We start from the raw sequence: 25,210 nt of genomic DNA on the forward strand, positions 1-25,210 counted from the left end.
TACAGCCCACTCTCTGGAGGAAGGAGGCTGCCGGCTTCCTGCTCTGCCCCTTGGCTGCCTGCCCCACCGTGTGTCACCGCTGGCTCGGCTCCAGCCCAAACCACTTGGGATGCAAAATATGCCCCGTGTCCAGCCCAGGGCACCCCGTGGCCACCAGGCACGGGGTGATGGAGGTGGACACAACCCCAGCGGGGTGCGATGGTGTGGCTGAGGGTGTCAGTGTGATGGACGGGGATGTTGGGGGTCTGGGCACCCACCCCCCGGGAGCTCAGCGGCTGGATTCCTGCCCTGCACCCCCCAAGCCAGGTGACGGAGGCACGAAGCAAGGCCAGGCAGGAGAGCTCAATGCAAAATCTTTACTACAGGCAGGGTTACACGGAGGAAAAAGCAACAGCCGGCACTGAGAGGAAGGAGAGCGAGGTTCATCCAGAAGAAAGGTCCGTCTAACGGGAGATGGGGCTAACTGCTGCTCCTCAGCCTCACGGGGGCCGTTCCTCTGCTGGGGAGAGAAGCACGGGGCGAGAAAAAAGAACTTTCTGCCGTTTCACATGTGTCCTGGCAAACGGTCCGGAGCAGAGGCAGCTGGGGAGGAGCGAGGGTGCAGGAGATGGTCGCCTCCGCCATCCGGCAGGCAGTGGGCAAAGGACGTGGCGAGGGAACAGGGGACTGGTGCTGTGCGGGTGGAGGAGGGCGGTTCTGCTCCCCGGGGGGAGCCAGCCAGAAGTGTCCCCCCCCCTCCCAGTCCATGAGCGGTGCGGGGCAGCTCTCAGAGCAGGGTGCACATGCCCTTGCGCTTGATCTCGAAGGTGGTCGTCAACAGCCCCAGCTTCTGCTGGCTGTAGGGCGGGTAGCGCAGGGTGTTGAGGGCCTCCAGGCCCATGTTGCGATGCAGGCAGCCGCGGTGGTGGGTGAAGGTGTCAAAAGAGAACTTGCCGTGGTATTTCCCCAAGCCGCTGTTTCCTGTAACACACAGCACAGGTGCAGGCTTGCTCCGGGACTCTGCCTCTGCCCACTCCGAGCATGGTCAACACAAGGAAAACTTTACAGGCTTTTCTCATGCAAATGCTCCCGCTGCTGAGCAACGCAGTCCCGGTGGAGGAGATCTCACCCTTCCTTGCACCTTTTCCAGCTACTCAGCCCAGCAAATCCTCCTGCGGCTCCCCACTGTTTGGAGGTCCAAGTCCATCATTTTTACTGGCCTACCCTTATCTGCAGAAGCTTTGCTGCGTGTTTCAATTTCCCTCTACAACCTCTACGACGTTCTCCCACACCTACCCATGGTTAGGAGCTACCAGCGTGGCCCCTACAAAGGTCAGCTTCTCCCTGAAGCTCTTAAAAATAGAAGCCACACCTAGCAGCACCGGTTCCCCTGATTCCTGTGGCTGGTTTAAGCTTGAGGTCGCACATCGCGGTTAATAGCCCAATGACTTCACAGCCGAGCTACCGTGGAAGCTTTGGCGAATGCCATCTCACCCCGATGACTTCACCTGAGCAGGCTGCTATAAAATGGCTTCACCTGGTAATTTGAGGCAGTTTGTCTGAATCATTTCCATAAAGATAAGTTACGGTGTGGGAACCACCAAAAATTGTTCCCTGAGCCACAGTCAGCCGAGGAACTAATTATGCTTTGCTGTCACAGTGTCCCATCATGTCTGAATCAGCTGCTGGCCCCGACAGAGATGCTGAGCATGGGCAGCAGATACTTTCCCCAGAGAATATTCTGGGGAAGAGACCAGGAGATTGGGAAGGTATTCTGGGGAAACATCATCAGAGGCTTCCTGTATGCCTGTGCTCCTCCCTGGATGATGCTACAACCAGGGCCCACGGCTGAGCAGACCTCACTTTTCACCCGAGAAAACAATTGTTGTTGCCCCTGGAGAGCAGGAACTCTTCCTCTTTGCTGAGGAGGATCTCCGAGTTACCATAAGCAGGTTTCCCAGACATGTATAAGGATTTTGCTCCTGCTGTTTAGTCCTAAAAGGCAGAACGAATGTACCAGCCTGCCCCTGAGTGACGCTAAGGGCTCCTATCCCGCACCACTCTGTCCGCAGGACAATGCCTCGGATGTGCTCCCGGATGGCAGCAGCGTGACGGACAGACCAAAGGAAGCAGCACTTGAGGAGGTCCCAGGTAAGCCTGCGCAGGGAGGAACTCAACCCTGGCATAAAATCCACTCACGGTGCCCATGCTGCTCAGAAATACCAAGGGAACACCCAATTGGTACAAACTTCTCTGTTTCATATGAAATATTTCCACAAACACAGGGAACGCTGTGCTTGGGACGGCGAACACGGAGAGGAGGAACCTCTCAGTGCTCCAGGCGCGTTCAGCAGAAACAGGGCTGCGAAGCCCCAGAGCTCAGCCCTGGCGCAGTGAAGCCAAGGCCTTGTGGTGGGGCCCTATCTGGTGCAGAAGGATTTCCCCACAGAGCATTGAGCCCTCAGGCCTGGGTGCCCCATCTCCCCTGAGACCCTTCCTCAGCACGGCTCAGGCCCCGGGATAGGCACGTTGGGGGATTTGGACCTACCGATCCCCCCGAAGGGCAGCGAGGTCAACGTCACGTGCATCAGGGTGTCGTTGCCGCAGAAGCCACCGCTGCTTGTCCGCTCCAGGACCTGGTTGACCACCTGGGAGGGAAGCAGAGAAGGTGGGCGTGGGTCTTGCACCCTGGCTCCACAGGCAGAGCTTGTCAAACATCACCCAACTCATCCATCAGCCCCGTGTGCCCAGAGCAGCTAGGCTCAAAAGACTTTTCAGGGCACGTCCCGGGGCGCTGGCAAGGCACTCACCTCCCAAGGGCACTCACCTCTCTGCCCCGTTTCCCTCACCCCCCCTTTCTGGTCCGTGGACCACACGCACCTTGCTGTCACAGGAGAAGGCGTAGATGGCCAACGGTCGCGGCCGCGTGTTGATAAAGTCAATGGCTTCATCCATGTTGGCCACAACAACGATGGGCAGGATGGGCCCGAAGATCTCCTCCTGCATGGCGGGATCGGAGGGCAGCACGTCCGCCAGCACCGTGGGAGCTGCAGAGGAGGGTTACGGCAATGCATCACTCGGTGCACAGGCATGGGTGGCCCCACAAGCCCCAGGCCCCAAGCCCTCACCAATGTAACGCTCCTTCTCGTCCGTCTGTCCTCCGATGGCCACGCGCCCGCTGCACAGCAGCGCCCGGATGCGGCGGAACTGCTTGTCCCCCACAATGCGGCCAAAGTCGGGGGATTCCCTTGGGTTGGGGCCAAAAAACTCAGTGATGGCCTCACGCAGGGCGGGCATCAGCTTCTCCTGCATCTCCAAGCTGCACAGCACGTAGTCGGGCGCGATGCAGGTCTGCCCCGCATTGAAGAAGCGGCCCCAGGCCACCCGCCGGGCCACGTTCTGCACATCGCAGGTGTCGGACACGTAGCAGGGGTTCTTGCCCCCCAGCTCCAGCGTCACGGGCGTCAGGTGCTTGGCAGCAGCTGCCATTACGATCCTCCCCACGGACGGGCTGCCTGTGGGCAAGGAAGAGATGCGTCATGGCAGGAATCCCACCATGCTACAGCACAGCTCTGGGATGTGGCGCTCTGGGGAGCCAGGTCCAGGGGAAGAGCACCAAATCCCACCAGACCCTCAGATACACACATCGCAGATCCTCCACCAGATCCCCAACACAAGCCCTGCCTTCTCAGAGGGCAGGGCAGGGGCCTCGTGCTTGCAGGCAGGCTGCCCACCGCCTCGCGCTGACGGGCAGGGAAAGCCACGGCGGGGTGTCCAGAGGGAGCCCCTCTTCCTCGTCGCACAAAGACCCGGCAGGGCCCTGTTCCACCCCGCAGGACGTACCGGTGTAGAAGATGTAGTCGAACTTGTTCTCCAGCAGCCTGGTGGTCTCCTGCACGCCGGCGGTCACCACGGCAAAGCAGTCCTGCAACGTAAGAGGAAGGGTCCACCTCTGCCACCATCTGCCCAGGCCACCCTCTCCCCGTCCCCGCCAGCAGCATCCCAGGCTGCTGGGCATGTGGACATGAGCTGAGTGTGGAGGAAGGAGGTATGGCAGCACCCGAAACCAGGGGTGGGGTGGTGCTGGTGTGTGCAAGGCAGGGTCGGGAATACCAAGGCTCTGGGGCAGGGACAAGGACAGGGAGAGCTTCTTACATTGTCCAGGTAGCAGCTCAGCATTTCAGCGACAAGCCTCTCGGTGTTCTTGGCTGTCTCCGAGGGTTTGATGACAACACAGTTACCTGTGGGGGGATCGACAGGACATCAGAGCGGTGACACAGTGACAGGCAGGGGACGAGTCCACCAGACAGGCCCCCTCACCAGTGCCCGGCACTGCCTGGATCCTCCGGGCCAGGGGACAGGCTTGGCTCACCGGCAGCGATGGCCCCGATGAGGGGCACCAGGAAGAGGTGGATGGGGTAGTTCCAGGGCGCGATGATGAGCACCACCCCGTACGGGTCCTTGCGGATGAAGGCCGAGTCCAGCTGTGTCACCTGTGGGAAAGGCCACGATCTCAGCACCGTTCCCACCGCCCCCTACCCTCCCTCAGCCCAGCACGCTGCGCTCCCCTCCCCATCCCACTCTGCCCCTGGCCACCCGCAATTCATCTCCCCCTCCTCCCTTCCTAGGTCAGCCCAAAGCTTCTGCCTTACCAGATTCTTGTCCACGTACTCATCCTTCATCCAGTGGCACAGGTTGTTCAGGGTATTGTTGAGCTCATTCTTGCAGAGGAGGATCTCAGTGAAGTAAGCCTCGAAGGACGGCTGGTGACAGACATCACATACGCATCACCCAACACTGACCCCATCTCCTCCCCACCTGTAGGAGACATCTCCCCACTCTCCTGCCCATGAAGAGCAGAAGGTACTAAGCAGAAGGTATTAAAAAGGAGGTATTAAGCAGAAGGTGTTATCACCTCCCACAACCTCCAGGGAATATCACAATCCCTCCAATTTTCTTAAAATTGGCCAGAGGAAAAATCCAATATTTAACATCTTCACAATATTTAACAGCCTCGTGAGCTCAGCACCTGTTGCTCTCCTGGCAACAGAGTCCTAAACCAAGGGGTGACCAAGGAATGTCACCAGAGCTCCAGGAGCTACAGAAAAGCTGGTACCGGTGTCAGAGGCAGCTCCGTGCCGCTGACCTGGAATGGGACAGTGCTTTTGCGCTGACGCATTTGTGTCCCGACCACTGGGGCAGATGAGCTGGAAGCAAAGCCCCAGGCTCCCTCCCACAGCCCGTGCGCAAAAGCTGAACTTAAAACCTTGCTTTGTTCAAAAAGAAATAATAAGAACAGCAACTGCTTAATTAAACGCCTCATGATGGAGCTCGGCTGGACGCCACCAGACTCCCGTCCTGCAGAAACCCCCTGTAGCTCCTGGGGCTCCTGCACTGAGCTGGCATGCAGCTGGGAACGGCAGGTCAGGTGAGATGTCCCAGTCAGGGAATTAAACAGACCCAGCAGGTTTCTCCAAGATAGACCATCTCAACAGGCAATGACTAAATGGACAGTGACTCGGGAGCGGTGGTGGGACGTCAGAGCTGGGATCGCAGGGGCTGATGAGGTGTTTCCTGCACATGGTGGGTCCTCTCCGCTGCTGTAACCACAGCCGTGAGGCACAGCTCAGGACCACGCTTGTAGGAGATGTGTGAAGGCACGAGAAGGTAACTCAGCAGGCTCAGTAAAGCCCCTCCGTCACTCTGGAGAGCAGGAGGAGCCAAGCTCCTGCGCTGTGAAGCCATGTTTGCAAAGCGCGGTGGGCAGAGCTGCCTGACACCCTCCACCACATGTCCTTTGGACTCTTCCAACTCAAAAGCATCCCTGGGTGGGAGCCTTCTTCCATAGCTGCGGCAAAACATCACTGGGGTTGGAAAGTTTGGTTGCTGACTCCCACGGAGCAGCCTCTCATGCTCCACCGCCAAGACCCACTCAAGAAACCTTCAGGTCCTCAAAGACGGTCAAGCGCCTGCACACGTGCTGCTGCCAGGAGGCCGAGCTGCTCCGAGACGTGAGGGCTCAGCAGGCACATCAGGTGTCCAGTGAAGCAATGGGGCCACTCTCGGCCCGCGCTCACAGTTGCCTCACTAGGAGGATGAGGAAATTGCTGGTGAAGATAGGCCATTGAGGGTTTCGATGGAACATGGAGGTCGTAAGATGGGACATTAAGGCTGAGGTCATCCAAGTTCCTTCAATCATCAGTGGAGAGAAACCGGCATCCCTGGAGGCCAGGTACCCACCTCAGATACGTAAGACCAGATGAATTGTCCATCTAACTATGAAGGCCCGACTGCATAACAAGCATATTACTAGACAACCGGCTCTAATTACATACAATTAGGAGACATGAAGGACGCACTTCTAGCACTGATGCCTATCAACCCCTGGCTGAAGGAGAGGGCCCTCACCTCAAACAAACAAGGTAATTACAAGCCCGTTGATGTTGAAACCCTTGTCTGAGGGCACGGCCACCGCGCTGAAATGCCCACAGACACAAGTCCTTTGGGTCCGAGCGCTACCACTACCAGATAAGACCAGTTATGCTGCGCCAGGGCAAGCCATCCCTCCGAAAACGTTTCCTAATGCCACACGACTACAGCGTGAGGTGCTCTGCTGGGCTGCAGCACACGTCAGGAAGGGAAAAAGGGGGAGAATAGGGTCCTGAAGGAACCAACACAGAAGAGATGAGCTGAGACTGCTAGACACAGCCACAGCAGGGATGGTCCTGCTTCCTTGACAGACTGTCCGGGAGCTCCCAGCGTGCCGCAATACCCAGAGCCACATCCACGTCCCCACCTTGGCCACCACATGGCTCAGCGCTGTGCCAGCAAAACCAGTCACTGCGAGGCCAGCGAGCTGCCCCGGCCCTGAGCAGCCCTAGGAGGAATGTGCAAGGCCAGCGTGTTGCATAACGCCGGTAATCCTGGGTGCGACCAGGCTGGCGAGGAGCACCACAGGACATCATCCTCTGTGGAGGGCGCATGAAGCCACCAGGGACTCGATGAGTGGGGCAGATGCGGTAGGTGAAGCTCGGTAACGCAGAGGTTCTCACCTTGCATCGGCCAACAGGGGTTTTGCCTGGTTTAGGTGCACTGGGGACGGGGTCAGCAGCATTGAGCCTGCCCGGTGGCGTAGTCCCTATGTGTGCTGTGGCTAACCCCGGCCATGGAGAGCTCTGCAGGGACCCAGCAACTACGGGTGTGCCACACCAACCCTGGAGCACACCAGGTTGGGTGCAGGACCCTGATGAGAGGACCGCCATGCCCAGAGCCCCACACCTGCACCCAGGAGGATGCACGACCCAAAGGGGCATGCAGAGACCCTGAAACGTGACTCTGGTGGCCAGCACCCATCATCCTCTCACCTTGCCCATGTCCAAGGCAGTGGCCTCCAGGATGTCCTGCTTCTTCTCATCCAAGAAGCGTCCCAGGGCCTCCAGCTGGGCCACGCGGTACTCCATGGGCCGCGTCTTCCCCGAGAGCCAGGCTGCCCGCAGGTGGCTCACCAGCCCTGCGTAGGGGTTCCCGCTGCGGAGATGGGGATGTCAGAGGGACCCCAGCCCTGTCCCAGTCCCTCACACTCCGGGTGATGGGGGAGAGGAGCTCCACGTCACCCCAACTCTGCTTCACCCCAACCCAGCATCAAACTGGAGCCCCAGAGTCCCCAGGGAGAGCTCAGGGAGCCTGGACACCTGGATCTTCACCTTGCTGCTGGGAGCAAGGGCTTCTTGTGCCCCCTACACAGCACCGTTCCCAGCACTCCCTTGTCCCCTCCCTTGGGCCACACTGGTGTATGGTAGCCTGTGGACCCCCAAACTTGTCCCCCAGCATCCTTCATCAGCACTAGCCCGGGGACCCCAGCACTGCCACAGCACCCTCTGCCCACTTCACCCAACCATCCCCTCTCCCCTCTGCCCCCAGCCACATGCCCCCAGCCCCTTGCTCTTACCATACGGTGCTGCAGATCACTGGCCCCTTCCCAATGCCTCCGCTGCACCCACTGCCTGCGCTGCACCCAGCGGCTTTCCCGGCATCGCTGCCCACAGGGCCACATGTGCTGTGGCCCGGGAGCTGCTGCCCAGGGGGCTCGAGGGGCTGGTGCATGCCGAGCTGTTGGACAGAGCTGCCGGTCTCCACGGAGAGCGTGGTGGCCCTGGAGAGAGCACAGGATGGGTTATGTCAGAGCTGGAATTGCCAGAGATGCCGGCTCAGTCCCAAGAGGAGTCACCCCGCAGCAAGACACCCGTGCCCAAGCTCGAGGCTCTCCCGGCTGCGGGGTGACTCAGCCCGGCGCGGCTGCCAGAGGCCCTGGTGCGCCTGGCGGGGGATGCCTGGGATTCCCAGGCCCTCCCCGTGCTCCGGGACAGACAGCCGCCAGCCTCTGGCAACGGACCTGTCTGGGCTGCCCTGCTGATGTGGGGTCCTCAGGGACCCCAGTGTGGATCCCCAGAGGCCCCAGTGCAGGGCAGCTTCACAGGCTGCCCCACTGAGATCCCTGAGGACCCCAGTGTGGGGCAGCATCCCAGGCTGACCCCTGGGGATCCCCAAGAACCCTGGTGTGGGGCCACAGCGCAGCCCACCTTTGGGCACAACGTCACTCCACCAGCACCCAAAGACACGCCCACAGCTGCGGGGCAGAGCCGCAGCCCCACATCTGCCCCTCCTGCCTCTCTCCATGCCCAATGCACCCACCCTCGAAGTAACCCACCCAGCGGGGTGCCCAGCACCCCACAGCCTCCACCAGCGTGGGGCTGGAGAAGCCCAGCCGTGGGGCCAATCGAGTGCCACGCAGTGGGGTCCAGGCCCTGAGGTACCTACCTGAGGGGCTGAGTGGTGATGAGAAGAGCGCGAAGCCGGACTGACAGTGCCAAGGGTCAGGGTGCCCCTCCTAAATGCTGTGGGGCTGGTGGCTGGGCCCCATGGCCAGGGGCGGGCAGGATTGTGCCCCGCCTCCATGGGGCTGGCAATGGAGACAAGGAATGGGATGGGATGGGATGGGATGGGATGGGATGGGATGGGATGGGATGGGATGGGGTGGGACCTTCCCCATGGGGCGGGGGCACTGGGGAACTCCCATGGCCACCAAACCACCACCATGAACCTTGACCCATTAGGATCCCACAGATACTCCTCACGCTGCTCCCCAGGACCACCCTGACCCACAGGGACCCCATAGACACCCATCACCCTGCTCCCTGGGACCACCCTGACCCATGGGGACCACACAGACACCCCTGATGGACCCCAAGGGTCCCTTGTCTATCCACAGGGCTGCTCACTCCCACTCCAGTGCCTGCTGGCTGAGCCCTCAGCTTACCCTGCGCCCGGTCCTGCCTGCCAGCACCGGTTCTTCCCACCCAGCACCGCAGCCCTCACCTCCCCTCCACCGCACGCCCGCTCCCCTGCCCGGCCCTAATTACCCCCCACTTCGTAAACAGGAAGGGCAGCAGCCCTGCCCCATGAGCCCCGCCACCAGCTCCTGCGGCCACACTCCCCCGGGGACCTGCAGCAGCCCCCCAGTGAAGGGGGAATGGTCTCCCCCCACAGCAGCACCCCAAATAGGCACCGTGAGCTTAGCTATGATGCCTGGGGCAAGCCCAGGAGTCAGCCCTAGCTTCGAGGAGAGCACAACCATCCCCGAGCAGCCCCTGCCTCCATGGAGGATGCTACATGTCCGCTAGGGAGACCCCCAAGGGACAGCAGTGGATCAGTACCCAGGACGGGCTGGTGGGGAGTACCAGGGTCCCCCATCCCAATCTGGGATGTGTCCGGGGAGCAGATGCTCTGCACAGTCCCCAGGGACGGGGAAATCCAGGGGACTGGCTCTCTGTCGGAACCACTAGAGCCCAAGTGGAGGTGGCTGCAGACCTGGGGGGGTTGCACCTACATCCTTCCTCTCTGCTCACCATCACTCAGGTTCGGGACCACCGATCCACACCCCTGGGAAAGGCCCTTTCCCCCTGGCACTCCAGGGTGGCTCCTCTTGCCTGTATGTGGGGTGAAGGGGGCCTTAGGGTGGATGTTGCTCCCTTGCAGCCCCCCAGGGCCACATCCTGCACCACCTTCCCAGGGCTGGCCCTCGCCATGTCCGTCCCCCTCCCAATCCCATCCCGCAGAAGCCACAGCCTCAGCACCCTCCCCACATGGCGCTGGCTGCTCCTCCGCCGCATCTCAAGAATCCTCCGCTACCGGCTGGGCCAGGTCCTGCCCCGGCTCCCCATGACGGAGTTTTCACCCTCCCCACCTTGCCCTGAGGCACCGGCACCGCACAGCTGCGGGCACGCCGGCATCGCGGGCACCCCGGCTTCACCACACGCCTGGGTGCCCTCCTGGCCCCGGGGTTTGGGTGACGTGGGGAAAGGCGTATGCCCCCCCCAACCAGCCCCACACCCCCAAACCAAGGTGTACCCCCTACCCAGGCACCCTGCCACATCACCCGCGCCGGGAAGGGGAAGCGAGAGTGGCAGGGCCCAGGGCACGGCAGGCACCCGGCGCCACAGGCCACCCCGAGAAGGCAGCACCCACTCCAGGGCCTGGTGGGAGCCATGGGGGTGCTGGGGGGAAGACACAGGGGTGCTGGGGAGTGGGGTGCTGCGCAGGGGGAGGGATAGGGGCTGTGCGGGTTGGGGTGGGTGCTGTGCAAGGCAGGGGATGCAATGGGTGCTGTGCAAGGCAGGGGATGCAATGGGTGCTGTGCGGGGGGGTCAGGGTGCTGTACACGTTGCAGGGGATGGGTGCTGTTTGGGGTGGGTCAGGGTACTTTGCAGGCTGGGGTGTGAGGGGTGCTGTTCGGGGAGGGGTCAGGGTGCTGAGGATGGGCGCACGTGGGGGGCACAGGGGGTACAGGCTGGAGGCGGCGGCAGCGCAGGTGGGCCGGGGCCGGGGGTGTGGGACATGGGGGGTGCCGGGCCGGGGGGTGCGGGGTCCTGGGGGGGGTGTGCGGGAGCGGCCCCTTTAAAGGCCCTGTCCCGCCCGCCCCGACCAAAGGAGGAAGCAGTGCCTGCCCCGCCCCACGCGGCTTCGGCCCCCGGTACCGGTGTTGGGGGGCACTGGGCTGGGGTGCAGGGTCTGGGGGTGCTGGATGCAGGGTCTGGGGGTGCAGGGCACAAGGGTGCATGGTGTAGGGGTGCAGGACACAGGGGTGCAAAGCACATGGGTGCAGGGTCTGGGGCTGCCGGGCCCATGGTGCAGCTCTGGGGGTACAAGACACATGGTTGCAGGGTTTGGGGGTGCCAACAGGGTCCCCCCCACCCCTGACACCATCCAGGCCGCCTGACAAGAGGCAGTGATGGAGAAGGACCCCAGCTGCTATCAGGATGCGGCCAAGACAGTGGGTGACGGGCTGGACACCGAGGGGATGGAGGTGCAGGTGAGACTGGGGGGACCTGCAGAGGGCCGTCCCCACAGTGGCCGTCCCCAGGGCTGACAGCCAGGTTCACCCGCAGCTGGACGATTTTGTGGGTGCTCACCCCGACTACAATGAGGAGGAGGAGGAGCAGAAGTATTTCCGCCGCAAACGCCTCGGTGTGGTCAAGAATGTGCTGGCCGCCAGCCTGGCTGGCATGCTCACCTACGGCGTCTACCTGGGTACGGCCCTGCCCCTCCTCAGAGACCCCCTGCCGCCATGTGGGGGACACAGGGCGGGAGGTGACAGCCACTGGACACCCCCCCAGGCCTCCTGCAGATGCAGCTGATCCTGCACTACGACGAGACCTACCGGGAGGTGAAGTACAGCAACATACAGCTGGAGGACATCGACCGCAAGGTGCTGATGGGCATCAACATCACCCCCGTCGCGGCGCTGCTCTACACGCCCGTCCTCATCAGGTACGGCATCGCCCGCGCTCCCCGCTGGCACGCCGGCACGGGCACCCACACTTCCCCCTCCTTGCCCCTGGCAGGTTTTTCGGCACCAAGTGGGCCATGTTCCTGGCAGTGGGGATCTACGCCCTCTTCGTCTCCAGCAACTACTGGGAGCGCTACTACACACTGGTACCCTCTGCCGTGGCCATCGGGGTGGCCATCGTGCCCCTCTGGGCCTCCATGGGCAACTACATCACGCGGTAGGCTGCAGGGGACACGGGACGGGACACAGGGGGGTCCGAGGGGCACCAGCTGACCCGCTGTGCCATGCAGGATGGCCCAGAAGTACTACGAGTATGTCAACTACAAGGAGGAACACGTGCAGGAGCAGCAGCGGGTGCCGCGGGGCGCCTGCAACGCCTACATCGTTGTCTTCCAGACCATCTTCTACGTCTGTTTCCACGTGAGAGCTCGCGGGGAGTGCGGCACGGGCAGGGGGTCACACCAGGCAGCCCAGCGCTGAGCTCCCCTTGCTCTACGTCTTGTAGCTGAGCTTCGTCTGCGCTCAGATGCCCATGCTCTTCTTCCTCAACAACTACCTCTACCAGCTCAACCACACGCTCTTCGGGGTCAAGCACTGCGGTGAGCACGCGGGCGTGGGACAGCACAGGGGTGTGGGATGGTGTGGCAGCACAGGGACCTCCCCAGCTGGGGCTGAGCTGTGGTGTGTGCCCCTCCCGGCAGGGACCCTGAGCCACGGCATGCTGCCCGGTTTCAACAAGACAGTGCTGCAGAGCCTGCCCCGCAGCATCAACCTCATCGTTGTGGAGAGCGCCCTGATGGCAGCCGCCTTCCTCGCCATGCTGGTGGTGAGTGCCGAGGCGGGCAGGGGACAGGATAGCATGGGCACGGCGGCAGTGCCTCACCCACGGCTGCGTGGCAGGTCCTGGTGCTCTGTGGCTCGGCGTATCGGCCCACGGAGGAGATCGACCTGCGCAGCATTGGCTGGGGGAACATATTCCAGCTGCCCTTCAAGCACATGCGGGACTACCGCTTGCGCCACCTCTTCCCCTCGTTCATCTACAGTGGCTTCGAGGTGCTCTTCGTCTGCACTGGTTTCTCCCTGGTAGGGCTTGGGGACAGGGCAGGGATTGACAGAGCGGGCACAGCTCTGGCTGGGTGACACTGAGCCTGTCCTTGCTGCAGAACTACGGCGTGTGTGCCCTGGGGCTGGAGAAGCTGGCATATCTCCTCATGGCCTACGGCTTCTCCGCCTCGGCCTGCTCCAGCCTGGCCCTCTGCATGCTGCGCCTGCAGCGGCAGATCCCGCTGCTGGCCGGAGCCCTCATCCATGCTGCCCTCCTGGTGACTCTTTTCTGCTGGGCACCCGAGCCCCGGCACCTGGTCCAGGCACCTCTGCTCTACACCATAGCCGTGCTCTGGGGCACAGGGAGCGCCCTCAACAAGACCAGCATTAGCAGTGAGTACCGGAAAGGTCCCCAACGCAGCCTCTTGTGCGCTGGCACGGCCACGTTCTTCTCAGCTCCCCAGCGCCTCCTCTCCTTGTGTCCCCTTGCACCATAACCTGGTGGTCCCCAACTCCTTAGGCCCACAGACAAGGAGCAGGACCGACCCATTGCAGCTGGGTCCTGCTAACAGTGTCCCAAGAGGGGACACCAGCAGGGGATGGGGGTGCTGACAGCCGGTCTCCCCTGGCGCAGTCCTCCTGGGCATGATGTACGAGGACAAGGAACGCCAAGACTTCATCTTCACCATCTACCACTGGTGGCAGGCCCTGGCGATCTTCACCGTCTACCTGTGGTCGGGGCTGCCCATGAAGGTGAGCGTGGCTGGGTGTGTAGCCATCCCTGTGGTGCTCCCCAGCTGGCTTCATCACCTCCAGGGCTCGCTGGGCTCAGGGGGAGCGCAGTCCACACTGACCCCCTGCTTTCCCCTCCTGCAGGCTAAGCTCTCCATCATGCTGCTGACGCTGGCGGTGGCAGTGGGGTCTTACCTCTGGATGGAGCACAAGCTAGCACAGCACATGGCATACCGCCTGCCCCGCATCCCCCGCCCGCGCCACAAGATGCGTGGTTACCGCTACTTGGAGGAGGACAACTCTGATGAGACTGGCTCAGAGGGCGAAGGCAGCAAGGAAAACGATGACGAGCACCCAGCGGAGGCCACCAGCGGGGACGAGCTGCCAAAAGATGATGGGGAACAGCTGGGTTAGAGACCCCAACCATGTTGCCCCCCCCCCCCCCCCCACGGCTCTCTCAACCTGAGCGGAGGTCCACAGCCCTCCTTGGAGCTGTCCTCACCCCTTCAAGTGGGCCTAAATCTTCACAGGACACCCTCAGGCCAGGCCTACAGCCCCCACCCAAGCCCACAGCCCCTCAGGCCGGGCCTAGCAACCCCCTGAGGTACAGGCCCAGCCCCCCTTTGCTCCTCTATAGCTCAATAAAAGCTCTCCCACCTACCATCTCCGCGCCCGATGCTGCCGTCCTCCGCCTTCGCGTCGTGGCGGCCCCGCCGCCCTCCATGAGGGGAAGGAGGTGCCGGCACCGCCTCAGCGGCGGGGACTACAGCCCCCAGTGTGCACCACGCGGGGCGCAGTGCACGCCGGGAGTTGTAGTCCCCGCCCAAGGAAATGGCGGTCGCGCCTCCCCCTCGCGGACTCGCTCACCCACAATCCCCCGCGCCGAAGAGGGTTAAAGGAGACGGTAGGTGAGCGGTCACGTGCGGCGCCGGCGCGGCGCATGCGCGCTGCCGGCTGTTGTTGTGGCGGCGCGGCCCGCGGCTCACCCGCCCGGTAGCGATGAGCGACAACGATGACATCGAGGTGGAGAGCGACGTGAGTCGGACCCCGCCGCCGGGACACCCCCCCCCTCGCCTCCCCCCCCGGTGCCCGCAGCGCCAGGGAAGGGGCAGCGAGGGGGTAACGTTTGGTTTCTCTCTCTCCTTCCTTCCCCCTCACGGCCCCATTTCCCGGTGCCTCCCTCTCCACCCTCCTCTCCCTCCTCCTCCCCGCCGGCCCCGTTCCCTCAGGAGGAGCAGCCGAGGTTTCAGTCCGCGGTACGTCGCTACCGTCCCCGGTACCGGGAGCACGTGGGGGCGAGAGGGGCGGTGGGGGCAGTGCGCCTGCGCGGGGGGGAGCGGGGTGACGGTGGGGAGGGGGACACCTGTGACGTGGGAGGGGGGCTGTGACGTGGTGAGGGGGACACCTGTGACGTGGGTGGGACACACCTATGACATGGGATGGGGATGGCTGTGACATGGGGGGGACACCATGTCCCCCCTACATGGTGAGGCCGTGTCTCTTGGGGGTCCTGTGACTTTAGGGTGGCCCTGTGGGGTGGAGACTTTTGGGGGAGACCCGTGTGGGGCTGGGTTTTGGGGGACACAGTGACCTGTGGGGCCATGGGTCTTGGGGGTGGTGGTGCATGTTTAGGGGGGCAGCTGTGGATCTGGGACTCTTGGGGGGGGTTGACACCTCTGGGGTTTGTGTCTTTTGGGGGGACACCTGTGGGGCTGGGGCTCTTGGGGGGAGACATGGGTTTGGGGGGGTGACATGTGGGGCTTTGGACACTTGGGGCGGTGTTGGGGAGAAACTGTGGGGTGGGGTCTTAGGGGGACACAGGGTATATCTCTGGGGCCGTGGCTTTTAAAGGGGACATGTGATGGGGGCGACCTGTGGGGCTGGGGCTCTTTAGGGGAGGTGGAGTGTTGGGGATGGGGCTTTTGGGGGGAGAATGGGGGTGTTTCTTGGGCAGGGGTCTGCATCTCATTTGGCAGGGGAGACATGGGGTTTGGTGGTTTTAGGGGCGGCCTTGTGGGCTTTTTTGGGGGCATTTGCAGACCCATCTCCCCTAGGGGGGCTGCCTCTAGGAGGGGGGATGTGTGGAGCCACATTTTAGGGGTGTATATGGTGGGGGGGGAGCCTGTGGGGTTGTGTCTCTTGACAGAGGGCAGATAGGGGGATCTGTGTCAGGTTGTTTGGGGGGGCCATGTCCCAGAGGGTGCAGGACAGAGGGCTGTGAGGTGCTCCCCTCCTTTGGCACCGTGCTGCCCCCCCGTTCCCCGGCTCTGCCCCGGCGGGGCTCGGCGCTGCCCTGGCAGCAGGAAGCTGCCCGCGGGCTCTGACGAGGCCGGGGGAAACTGAAAGCAACAGGAGCCGTCTCCTCCCCACGCCCTCGAGCTGCTGCCACAGTAGAGCGAGAGGCATCGCAGCCACCGCACCGCCCAGCCAAGGAGGGCTCGTTGCTTCAGCTGAGCTCCCACACCGCCTCCGGGCTTTGGTTAAGCTCTCGCACCGACTCCAAGCACCTCGTCCAGAGCTGCCAGCACAGGGGTTTTTGGATGAAGGTCCACAGCCTGGTTCCTCCTGCTCTGGCCTTTCCACTGGGCGAAGCGAGGCAGCTGCCAAAACACTAACGGAGCTTTTCACATTCACTTCTGGGACCCAATGGGCTATCCCGGAGCACCCATGGGAGAGGGGAGCGGGTTGTGGTTTCCCCCATGGTACCATCCCCTCAAGCTCCCCTCTCCCTTTCCTCTTAGGCCGACAAACGGGCTCATCACAACGCACTGGAGCGTAAGCGCAGGGACCACATCAAGGACAGCTTCCACAGCCTGCGGGACTCCGTCCCCTCCCTTCAAGGAGAGAAGGTGAGTTTATGGAGCGTGGTGGGAGCCGGGCCACGTGCCCACCCAGGATCGCAGCCCGTGGCACCAAGACTGGGCAGGGGTTTCCACGGCAGCGACAGGAAGCCACGTCAGTGGGGCTGAGCTGCGGTTCCTTGCCCACGGGGCCTGCCGAGTGGCATTCCCGGGGGCAGGTTTTGCACCCGGGCCCTGCCCGCTCGCTGCCAGCCCGAGCTGCCCGGCCTCCGGCACCACCTGCTTTTTTTGGGGGGAAGGTGGAAGGGTCAAATCCACTTCATGCAGCCGGATCTTCCAGGCTCGGCCACGGGGCATCTCTGCCCGCCGGGGATAGCATCGCTTTGCTTGGCGGTGGGGCTGTTGGCATCCTTGTGCGCGATGGCGGCTTCTCATTTCAGGATGCCGCTTTGGCGGATGTTTTGGCTGTGGTCAGCGCTCTCAGCCCGAGCCAAGCACCGTCAGCGGGGTCCGGAAACCACCCTTCCCAGTGCCAGCAAGGCTCTGCCCCACCACAGGGGTCCCAGTTTGACCCTCGGTGGGGACAAGAGCTGGGCTTTGGTTCACCCGGTGATATCGGCACAGCAGAGCAACAGCAAAGTCCTTTCAGCTGTGCTGCGGGCGTGATGAGGCAGATTAAACTCTCTTGGTAACCCCCGGGCTAGGTCTTTATCTTGCCTCTGTCTTTTCCCACTATTGCAACAGGCATCCCGGGCCCAAATCCTGGACAAAGCCACAGAGTACATCCAGTACATGCGCCGGAAAAACCACACGCACCAGCAGGATATCGACGACCTCAAGAGGCAGAACGCTCTCCTGGAGCAGCAAGGTGAGCCTGGGGGTCCCCACAGGAGCCAGGGCTGGGGGTGACACGTGCCAGAGGACAGGGACACAGGTGCCAGAGCCCTGGGGGTGACGCGGTGGCCCTGCCTTGCAGTGCGTGCGCTGGAGAAGGCCCGGTCGAGCGCCCAGCTGCAGGCCAACTACCCTTCGACGGACAACAGCCTCTACACCAACCCCAAGGGCAGCACCATCTCCGCCTTCGACGGTGGCTCCGACTCCAGCTCCGACTCGGAGACCGACGAGCCGCAGAGCAGGAAGAAGCTGCGCATGGAGGCCAGTTAGGCCCCCCCACAGCCCCCCGCTGTCGGCCGCCCGCCCGCCGGCTGCGTAAGGACTCTCTCCCTTCTCTCGTAGAGGCTCTCGGACTGCAGCTTCCCAGCCCTCCCCGGCCCTTTCCCCACTCTAACCGCAACGGCCCCAGGGGGAGCCGGCCAGGCAGGGCCTCGCAGCACCCGACAGACTTGGGGGGATCCGTGGGGCCGCGAGGAGATGTCCCCGTCGCCCTCCCAAAACTAGCGAGCCCCCCGCTCCCCTCTCCCTTCTGATTTTATATGAGCATTTCTATTTATACCCGGGGACCACAGCAGTCCTGAGCTGAAGGGTGAGGCTGTGCAGGAGCCAGGCACCCCCCCGTGCCCCCCCCCAAAAGGCCAGGCCCCACGGGGAGCTGTGCCTGCCCCGCAACCACAAGCGCTAGGGGGTCTCGCTATTTATTTACTGCGTGTGCAATTCCACCTGCCCCCAGTGCCCGTGAAGAGCCGGGGGGGCAGCACCCACACCCCTCCCTCCACGGCCAGAGCCGGTGGGGGAAGGGGGGCCAGGCTGGGTGGTCTGCGTGTGCATCCTGCCCCCTCCTCCTTCCCTCCCTCGCCCCACACCTTCCCCCAGCCCTTCCCCACCTCCGTGGCATTTTCTGAACTCTAGTGTCCCGTCCCTGCCCCGTAGGTGACCCCCACCCCTGTTTTGATGCCATTCATTCCATGAATCTAAGGTATGTTGTACATACTGCCCAGAGTTGTCTTGCAAGTTAAGGCTTCCCTTTACTATAAGACTATAAATAATAAAAAAAACCCCAAACTTATTTTATCCTTCCCCGTGTTAGCCACATGTTCTTGGGGCAGGAGGGAAGGTGGCACTAGGGCAGCTCCCAGCAGGGGATAGAAGCAGCCCAAGCTCGGTGTCACCTCCTGCCCTCCGCGTCCCCAGGGCCCCCATTGGTGGCAACCAGACGGTGGCAGCTACATGCCCTCCCCGCGCACAGGAGACGGCAGGTGTCAGTTCTGGTTTATTGATGCCAACAGCTCCGCCACGTCCCGTGTCCCCCTTGGCCAGCTGGGCTCTTGCTGGAAGGTCAGCAGGGTGCCCGGTGTGGCAGCAGGAGCTGGCGGCCATGGGGCAGGCCGGTTTTTGGTATTGCTAGCACCCTGAGGACCTCGCTCTGCCCATCCGTGCCGAGATGCCACGGCGGCTCCCCACTGGCCCCAGGCAGGGCCACTCTGCACAGTCCGGGGGCAGCGGGACCCTTAGTTGGCAGCAGCTGCCGGCTCCAGGCTGGGCACAGGCTGCTGCAAGAAGTGCATCACTGCTCTCGCCACCTTTTCTGGAGTGATGTTGTAGACGGGGTGTGTGGCCTGCTGCGAGAGAGAAAGAGAAGAGGTTAATGCCTTTTCTGGCATTGTTGAGGACAGGCAGAGGCTGGGCAGCTCAGCCGTGCCTGCCCCGGTGGCTCACAGCGATGCCCAGCACCTACCAGGCGGTTCTCGGGGATGCCCAGGATCACCTCTTGGTGGAGGTCGCCGCTGCCGAAGTGCTGGGCGATGGCCAGCCCGCTCAGGCAGTAGCAGGTATGGTAGAAATCTCGGGACCTGGCAGGGGGGCGGATACTGGGGTGCTGAGTGGCCTGGGGAGCACCAGGCAGGCCCCGACCCCCCTTGTCCCGAGCTGGTACTCACTTGCCCGGCTTGTCGAGCAGCCCCCCGGCTGGGCACTGGCAGCACAGGAGGATGTATTCCTGCAGCGCCAACTGGTCAAACATCCAGTGTGACATGCTGAGCGCTGTGTCACCTTGGGGGGAAGCCAGTGAAATGCCTGGGGGGAGGCCCTGAGAAGGTGGCAACCCCTCGCCCCCAAGGCCTTCCCGCACACCCCAGGGAACCACCAAAGTGTTTGCCCAGCGGATGGTCAAGCCTTGCTGCCAAAAAGCCTATGGGGAAGCACAAATTCCCCCCTGCAATTCAGCAGCCCCCTGAGAACAGGGACATGAGGACGCCTGAGTTACTTTGTGCTCCATTCCCTCGCTCAAACACCTTCGTCCATCCCCGAAGATGCCATTCTGGAGGCAGAGGAAGACAGGAACCACCCATGGCTGACTCACCGCTGGCGTGGAGGGCTCGGTGGAGCAGGGGCAGGAGGCCAGCTTGCCAGAAGGAGTAGCAACCGTCCACCAGCTTGTTGCAGCGGCCCTGGAAGCCGCCCTCGAAGCGCATCTGCCGGCTGGTCACCCAGCGCTGCGTGGGACGGACACGAATGGGTGCCAGTGCAGGGACAGGGACCCCCTCCCAGCACCACCGACCGGCTGAGACCCTGCCATCCTGGCAAGTACCAGGAGAGCCGAGGGGCCACAGGCACAGTGCCACTCACCAGCAAGCTCCGGAGGTTCAGCAGATGTTCCTTCTTGAGGATGACCAAGGCCGCCATGCCGCAGAAGGTGTACCCGCCGTGCGCCTCCATGCCCGGCACCCCGCCGATGCCGCCCTCCCAATTCTGGCACCTGCACAGGCAGCGGGGTCAGGATGGCACCGACACGAGGGGCCATGCCCTGTCCCCTCCCACGCTGGCTCTCACCTCGCTATCCACTCGGCCGTCCCGGCGAAGAGCATGGGCGTGAGGATGTTGGTCAGCGAGGCCACGGAGGCGGCGCAGTAGGCGCTCCTGCGGGAGATGGGCGCTCAGAGCTGCGGCACCGCCTCCTCGCCGCGGCACCCAGACGCTGGAAGCACGGCAGAGCCGCTCCCCCCCCGACACCGGGAGCCCACCTGACGTCCACCTCGCCACCGATGTGCATGAGGAAGGAGCCATCGGGCTGCTTCAGCGAGTGCAGGAACTCCAGCAGCTTCTTCCTGCAAGAGCCAGCAGGCTGCGAGGTTGGGAGCACGCATCCTGCCCCCCCCGCCACGCCTAGACCGGCAGGCCAGACGCCCCCCTGCACCGCCGGCCTGCTGGCCGTACCTGTCGATGACACCAAATGCCTCCTCTGTGCCGATGATGCAGAGAGCATTGACAGCGGCGTAGGTGGGGGCGAGGTGGGGGTGCTGGCCGGGGCCCCCACCAAAGCCACCCTGGGGGCTCTGGCAGCGGCTCAAGAACTGGCAGACGCTGGGAAGGGGGACAGGGAGAGGGTGGGGAAGAGGCTCTGTGCTCCTCGGCACCTGGTGGGATGATATTTCCCACCCAGGCAAGGAAGACCCCTCCTCGCCCTGCTCTGCGGCCAGGGCTCCATGACTCACAGCTAGACGGGGGCCAGCCCAGCCCCGTTAAACCCCCAGTTCCCCCCCACCCGAGGTCAGAGTCGGGGGTTATCTCTCTCTCTCCCCCATCTCCGTTTGTCACAAGACACCGGGGCACGAGGCACTGGCCGGAAGAATAGGCGGCATTGACAGCTGCGGGGAGACAAAGCGCTCCTTTGCTCCTGCCAGCACTCGGGGACAGCGGGAGGTGCCACCTCTGGCATCACGCGGGCGGCCCGTGGGGCCTCTGGCCACAGCCGGATCCACGGTGGGGGACCCCAGGCTGCTGTTGTGGTGTCTGTGTCCTCCCCCCCAGCTCTCGCCACGCCGGTGCCACTTACTCAGAGGCGACCGACTGGGGAATGGGCTCGTCCAGCAGCTCCAAGCTGTGCAGGATCCAGTAGCAGAGCCAGGGGCGGCTGGCGTCCAGACACTGCGGGGACCGGAGGGGACAGTCAGGATGGCCAGGGAGCAGTGCGGGGCCTGGGGGTGCAGACAGAGCTCCCGCAGGAGAGGGTACAGGCAGGAGAGATGCTCTGGAGCATCACTGCGGGTACAAGCATGACCCGAGGGCGTACTAAGAACTGCTGCCTCTGCCCCGGGGGCCGGCAGTGATGGATCAGGGACGGCAAATGCCCGGTGACAACTCTGGCAGCAGCCACGGGGTGAAGGGCTCGCCCTAGCCGGAGGGCAGAGCAGAGCCGGCAGCTCTGGGGCAGGATAGCCGGCAGCACCGCCAGCATCACGCATACCTCGTAGGCTTCGGTCAGCTGCCGGAGGCCTCTCTTCAGGTAATGGAAGTGCTTCTCCCGCTGCAGGACGTATCTGGAAGACAGGCAGGGCACAGCTCAGCAGGCAAAGCGCCGGCAGCCAGGATGGCCTGGCCGAGAGGGGACGCGAGCCCTGAGCCGACGCCACCGCGTTCAGGGCTTGTGTCTGCGAGAAGGGGCAGGATCCCACCCCAGCGCCCACAGGAGGGGACGGTCCCTTGCTGTGGGTCTCAGCAGCCACCAGAGTTACCGGTTTGGGGCAGGTTGGGGTTATTTATTGTTATCGAGAGTTTCTGCAGCTGGCAGGAACCAGCTGCCCCAGGAACTTACTGCGAGGCGTGATGGTTCGTCTTGTAGGTGTCGAAGACCTCCTGCACAATATCTTCCACCTTGGTCTGCCACCGGCCACAGCGCGGCGGCGCAAGGGGGGAAACAAAGACCACGGTGAGCTCTGAAAAGCTCTGTCCTTCCCAAACGTGGTTCCACCCCAAGCCCCACAGCTCTGAGCCCAACCGGGGAGGCTCTTGCTCCATCCCAAGGGTTTATCCAGCTCATGGCCGCTCCCGTTACCGGCAGCATCATCTCACAGATGCCTTCGGGAAAACCAAAGCGCCTGAAAGCCGCCCGGTCCCACCTGCCCACGGAGCGGCTTAGCGGGAGCTGCGGAGCTTTGTGCCTGGGCTTAGGCGAGGACTCCAGCACTGCGCGGCGTTGCTTTCCAAATGCTTTAAAGCTGGAGTTTAGTTTGTCCCGGGACCCCCCCTTCCCCCCACGTAAAACACGGTCGGTTCCCTCCTCCCGTGACCACCGGGGATGGCTCCGCTGGGAAACCCGGGACTCGTGGCACCCTCCCCTTCGGTTTAGACTCGAGCTGAACTCGCAGCACCCCGTCACCGCGGCTGGCACCCTCCTAAACCGGGGTGATCTTCCCCCCAGGACCCTCCAAAAAAAACCCACCCCCGGGGCTTCGGCGGGAGAAGCGGGGGGTCCCACCGCCTCACGGGTGGGAAAGGGTGGCCCGCGAGCGCCGTGTCCCCCCGGGAACCCCACGGATTGGGAAACCAAGCGTCACCTCTCACCCGGTCAGGGCCCGTCCCGGCACCCCGGGGAGCGCCGGCACGGCCGGGGCGGGGTGCAGGGAAGGGGGTGGGGGGTCTGCTTGTCCCCCAACCCCCCCCCCCACCCGCAGCGGTCCCGCTAACATGTGTGTCAGCCCCCGGTGGGGGTCCCCCAGGAGCCCCCCGCCCCCCCCCCGCGGCGCCCCGCGGCCGGGGTCCCGCACCTGCTCGGCGGAGGTGGCGGTCCGCAGCCCGTCGTCCCGCAGCCGCTGCCGCCCGCCGGGAGAGGGGGAAGCTCCCGCCATGCTGCGGGCGGTTCGCGCCAGCGGGGTGAGCGGGACGACGGCGGCCGGGCGGGGACACGTGGCCACGCCCCGCCGCTGAGCCCCGCCCGCCACCGCCCGCCACACGCGCGCATGCGCGGAGAGGGGACCCGGCTGGGAGGGAGGGCGCTGCTGCGTCACCACGCTGTGGCGTCACGGCGGGGTGGCGCTGCCCCGCCCCGCTTTATTGCATCATCGCAGCGCTGCGTTGCGTCACCGAGCTCCGGCGCTGCAGCAGCGCACTGTGGCGTCATACCATGGCATCGTATGGTTGCGCTGGCGAGCCACATTGCATCAGCACGCTACCGCGCCGCGTTGTTGCACCGGAGCGCTGCATTGCATCACCACGCTCCCGGGCCGCATCGTTGCACCGGAGCGCTGCATTGCATCACCACGCTCCCAGGCCGCATCATTGCACTGGAGCGCTGCATTGCATCACCACGCTCCCGGGCCGCATCATTGCACTGGAGCGCTGCATTGCATCACCACGCTCCCAGGCCGCATCATTGCACTGGAGCGCTGCATTGCATCACCACGCTCCCGGGCCGCATCATTGCACTGGAGCGCTGCATTGCATCACCGCGCTCCCGGGCCGCATCGTTGCACCGGAGCGCTGCATTGCATCACCACGCTCCCGGGCCGCATCATTGCACCAGAGCGCTGCATTGCATCACCACGCTCCCGGGCCGCATCATTGCACTGGAGCGCTGCATTGCATCACCGCGCTCCCAGGCCGCATCATTGCACTGGAGCGCTGCATTGCATCACCACGCTCCCGGGCCACATCATTGCACTGGAGCGCTGCATTGCATCACCACACTCCCGGGCCGCATCGTTGCACCGGAGCGCTGCATTGCATCACCACGCTCCCGGGCCGCATCGTTGCACCGGAGCGCTGCATTGCATCACCACGCTCCCGGGCCGCATCGTTGCACCGGAGCGCTGCATTGCATCACCACGCTCCCGGGCCGCATCGTTGCACCGGAGCGCTGCATCGCATCACCACGCTCCCGGGCCGCATCGTTGCACTGGAGCGCTGCATTGCATCCCCACGCTCCCGGGCCGCATCGTTGCACCGGAGCGCTGCATTGCATCACCACACTCCCGGGCCGCATCATTGCACTGGAGCGCTGCATTGCATCAGCACGCTCCCAGGCCGCATCATTGCACCGGAGCGCTGCATTGCATCACCACGCTCCCGGGCCGCATCGTTGCACCGGAGCGCTGCATCGCATCACCACGCTCCCGGGCCGCATCGTTGCACTGGAGCGCTGCATTGCATCCCCACGCTCCCGGGCCGCATCGTTGCACCGGAGCGCTGCATTGCATCACCACACTCCCGGGCCGCATCATTGCACTGGAGCGCTGCATTGCATCAGCACGCTCCCAGGCCGCATCATTGCACTGGAGCGCTGCATTGCATCACCATGCTCCCGGGCCGCATCATTGCACTGGAGCGCTGCATTGCATCACCGCGCTCCCGGGCCGCATCATTGCACCGGAGCGCTGCATTGCATCACCATGCTCCCGGGCAGCATCGTTGCACCGGAGCGCTGCATCGCATCACCACGCTCCCGGGCCGCATCGTTGCACCGGAGCGCTGCATTGCATCACCACGCTCCCAGGCCGCATCATTGCACTGGAGCGCTGCATTGCATCACCACGCTCCCGGGCCGCATCGTTGCACCGGAGCGCTGCATTGCATCACCGCGCTCCTGGGCCGCATCGTTGCACCGGAGCGCTGCATTGCATCACCGCGCTCCCGGGCCGCATCATTGCACTGGAGCACTGCATTGCATCACCACGCTCCCGGGCCGCATCGTTGCACCGGAGCGCTGCATCGCATCACCACGCTCCCGGGCCGCATCGTTGCACCGGAGCGCTGCATCGCATCACCACGCTCCCGGGCCGCATCGTTGCACCGGAGCGCTGCATCGCATCACCACGCTCCCGGGCCGCATCGTTGCACCGGAGCGCTGCATCGCATCAGCAATTGTCCCCCTGCGCCACATCACGCCGTGCCCACATGCCGCGGCACTGCCTCGCAGCAGGGTGTCGCTGCACGGTTGCGTGCAGGCACTGCAGTGCTGCACTGGGTCACCACTGTGGTAGTGCCTCACTGCGCTGCGGTGCCGCATCACTTCACGGCATCTTCATGGCGACGCTGCTCTGCCATGTTGTGCTCCCGCACTGTGCTGCCCGAGAAGGGCCACGCTGCACCGTCACGGCCCGCACTGCCCTCACCTGCCGCATGCTGCACCCCAGCACCA

The 25,210-nt window shown here is 63.7% G+C and overlaps 4 protein-coding genes across 5 annotated transcripts; 2 read left to right on the forward strand and 2 right to left on the reverse strand.

The window, feature by feature from the left end:
- Nucleotides 1-348: 348 nt before the first annotated feature.
- Nucleotides 349-9,286, reverse strand: LOC104044626 (aldehyde dehydrogenase family 3 member B1-like). Its single transcript, XM_064453026.1, has 11 exons — nucleotides 8,797-9,286; nucleotides 7,928-8,131; nucleotides 7,344-7,506; nucleotides 4,632-4,742; nucleotides 4,352-4,472; nucleotides 4,135-4,220; nucleotides 3,823-3,904; nucleotides 3,108-3,494; nucleotides 2,860-3,026; nucleotides 2,528-2,627; nucleotides 349-960 (listed from the first exon to the last, which is right to left on the reverse strand). The coding sequence occupies exons 2-11, from the start codon at nucleotides 8,080-8,082 to the stop codon at nucleotides 767-769; spliced, it is 1,566 nt and encodes a 521-aa protein (XP_064309096.1). The 5' UTR covers nucleotides 8,083-8,131; nucleotides 8,797-9,286; the 3' UTR covers nucleotides 349-766.
- A 1,173-nt stretch (nucleotides 9,287-10,459) lies between these two features.
- Nucleotides 10,460-14,263, forward strand: UNC93B1 (unc-93 homolog B1, TLR signaling regulator). 2 transcript variants are annotated; one of them, XM_064453022.1, is made up of 12 exons: nucleotides 10,460-10,514; nucleotides 11,246-11,347; nucleotides 11,424-11,565; nucleotides 11,652-11,805; nucleotides 11,880-12,041; nucleotides 12,115-12,244; nucleotides 12,330-12,423; nucleotides 12,526-12,650; nucleotides 12,725-12,907; nucleotides 12,988-13,261; nucleotides 13,503-13,621; nucleotides 13,745-14,263. In XM_064453022.1, exons 2-12 carry the CDS (start codon nucleotides 11,267-11,269, stop codon nucleotides 14,012-14,014), a joined length of 1,734 nt encoding a protein of 577 aa, XP_064309092.1. In that variant the 5' UTR covers nucleotides 10,460-10,514; nucleotides 11,246-11,266; the 3' UTR covers nucleotides 14,015-14,263. The 2 variants fall into 2 exon arrangements, with proteins under 2 accessions (XP_064309092.1, XP_064309091.1); XM_064453021.1 differs by lacking the exon at nucleotides 10,460-10,514 and adding an exon at nucleotides 10,948-11,008.
- Nucleotides 14,264-14,497: 234 nt separating this feature from the next.
- On the forward strand, nucleotides 14,498-18,366 carry MAX (MYC associated factor X). Its single transcript, XM_064453068.1, has 5 exons — nucleotides 14,498-14,635; nucleotides 14,830-14,856; nucleotides 16,342-16,449; nucleotides 17,146-17,269; nucleotides 17,378-18,366. The coding sequence occupies exons 1-5, from the start codon at nucleotides 14,600-14,602 to the stop codon at nucleotides 17,563-17,565; spliced, it is 483 nt and encodes a 160-aa protein (XP_064309138.1). The 5' UTR covers nucleotides 14,498-14,599; the 3' UTR covers nucleotides 17,566-18,366.
- A 189-nt stretch (nucleotides 18,367-18,555) lies between these two features.
- FNTB (farnesyltransferase, CAAX box, subunit beta) lies at nucleotides 18,556-23,000 on the reverse strand. The gene is made up of 12 exons (XM_064453039.1): nucleotides 22,842-23,000; nucleotides 21,890-21,954; nucleotides 21,542-21,614; nucleotides 21,131-21,222; nucleotides 20,512-20,658; nucleotides 20,319-20,402; nucleotides 20,128-20,214; nucleotides 19,924-20,053; nucleotides 19,658-19,790; nucleotides 19,236-19,347; nucleotides 19,034-19,148; nucleotides 18,556-18,917 (listed from the first exon to the last, which is right to left on the reverse strand). The coding sequence occupies exons 1-12, from the start codon at nucleotides 22,920-22,922 to the stop codon at nucleotides 18,807-18,809; spliced, it is 1,230 nt and encodes a 409-aa protein (XP_064309109.1). The 5' UTR covers nucleotides 22,923-23,000; the 3' UTR covers nucleotides 18,556-18,806.
- Between the last annotated feature and the right edge of the window lie 2,210 nt (nucleotides 23,001-25,210).

The sequence above is a fragment of the Phalacrocorax carbo genome, chromosome 5, assembly GCF_963921805.1.
Source record: "Phalacrocorax carbo chromosome 5, bPhaCar2.1, whole genome shotgun sequence".
Classification (NCBI taxonomy): domain Eukaryota; kingdom Metazoa; phylum Chordata; class Aves; order Suliformes; family Phalacrocoracidae; genus Phalacrocorax; species Phalacrocorax carbo.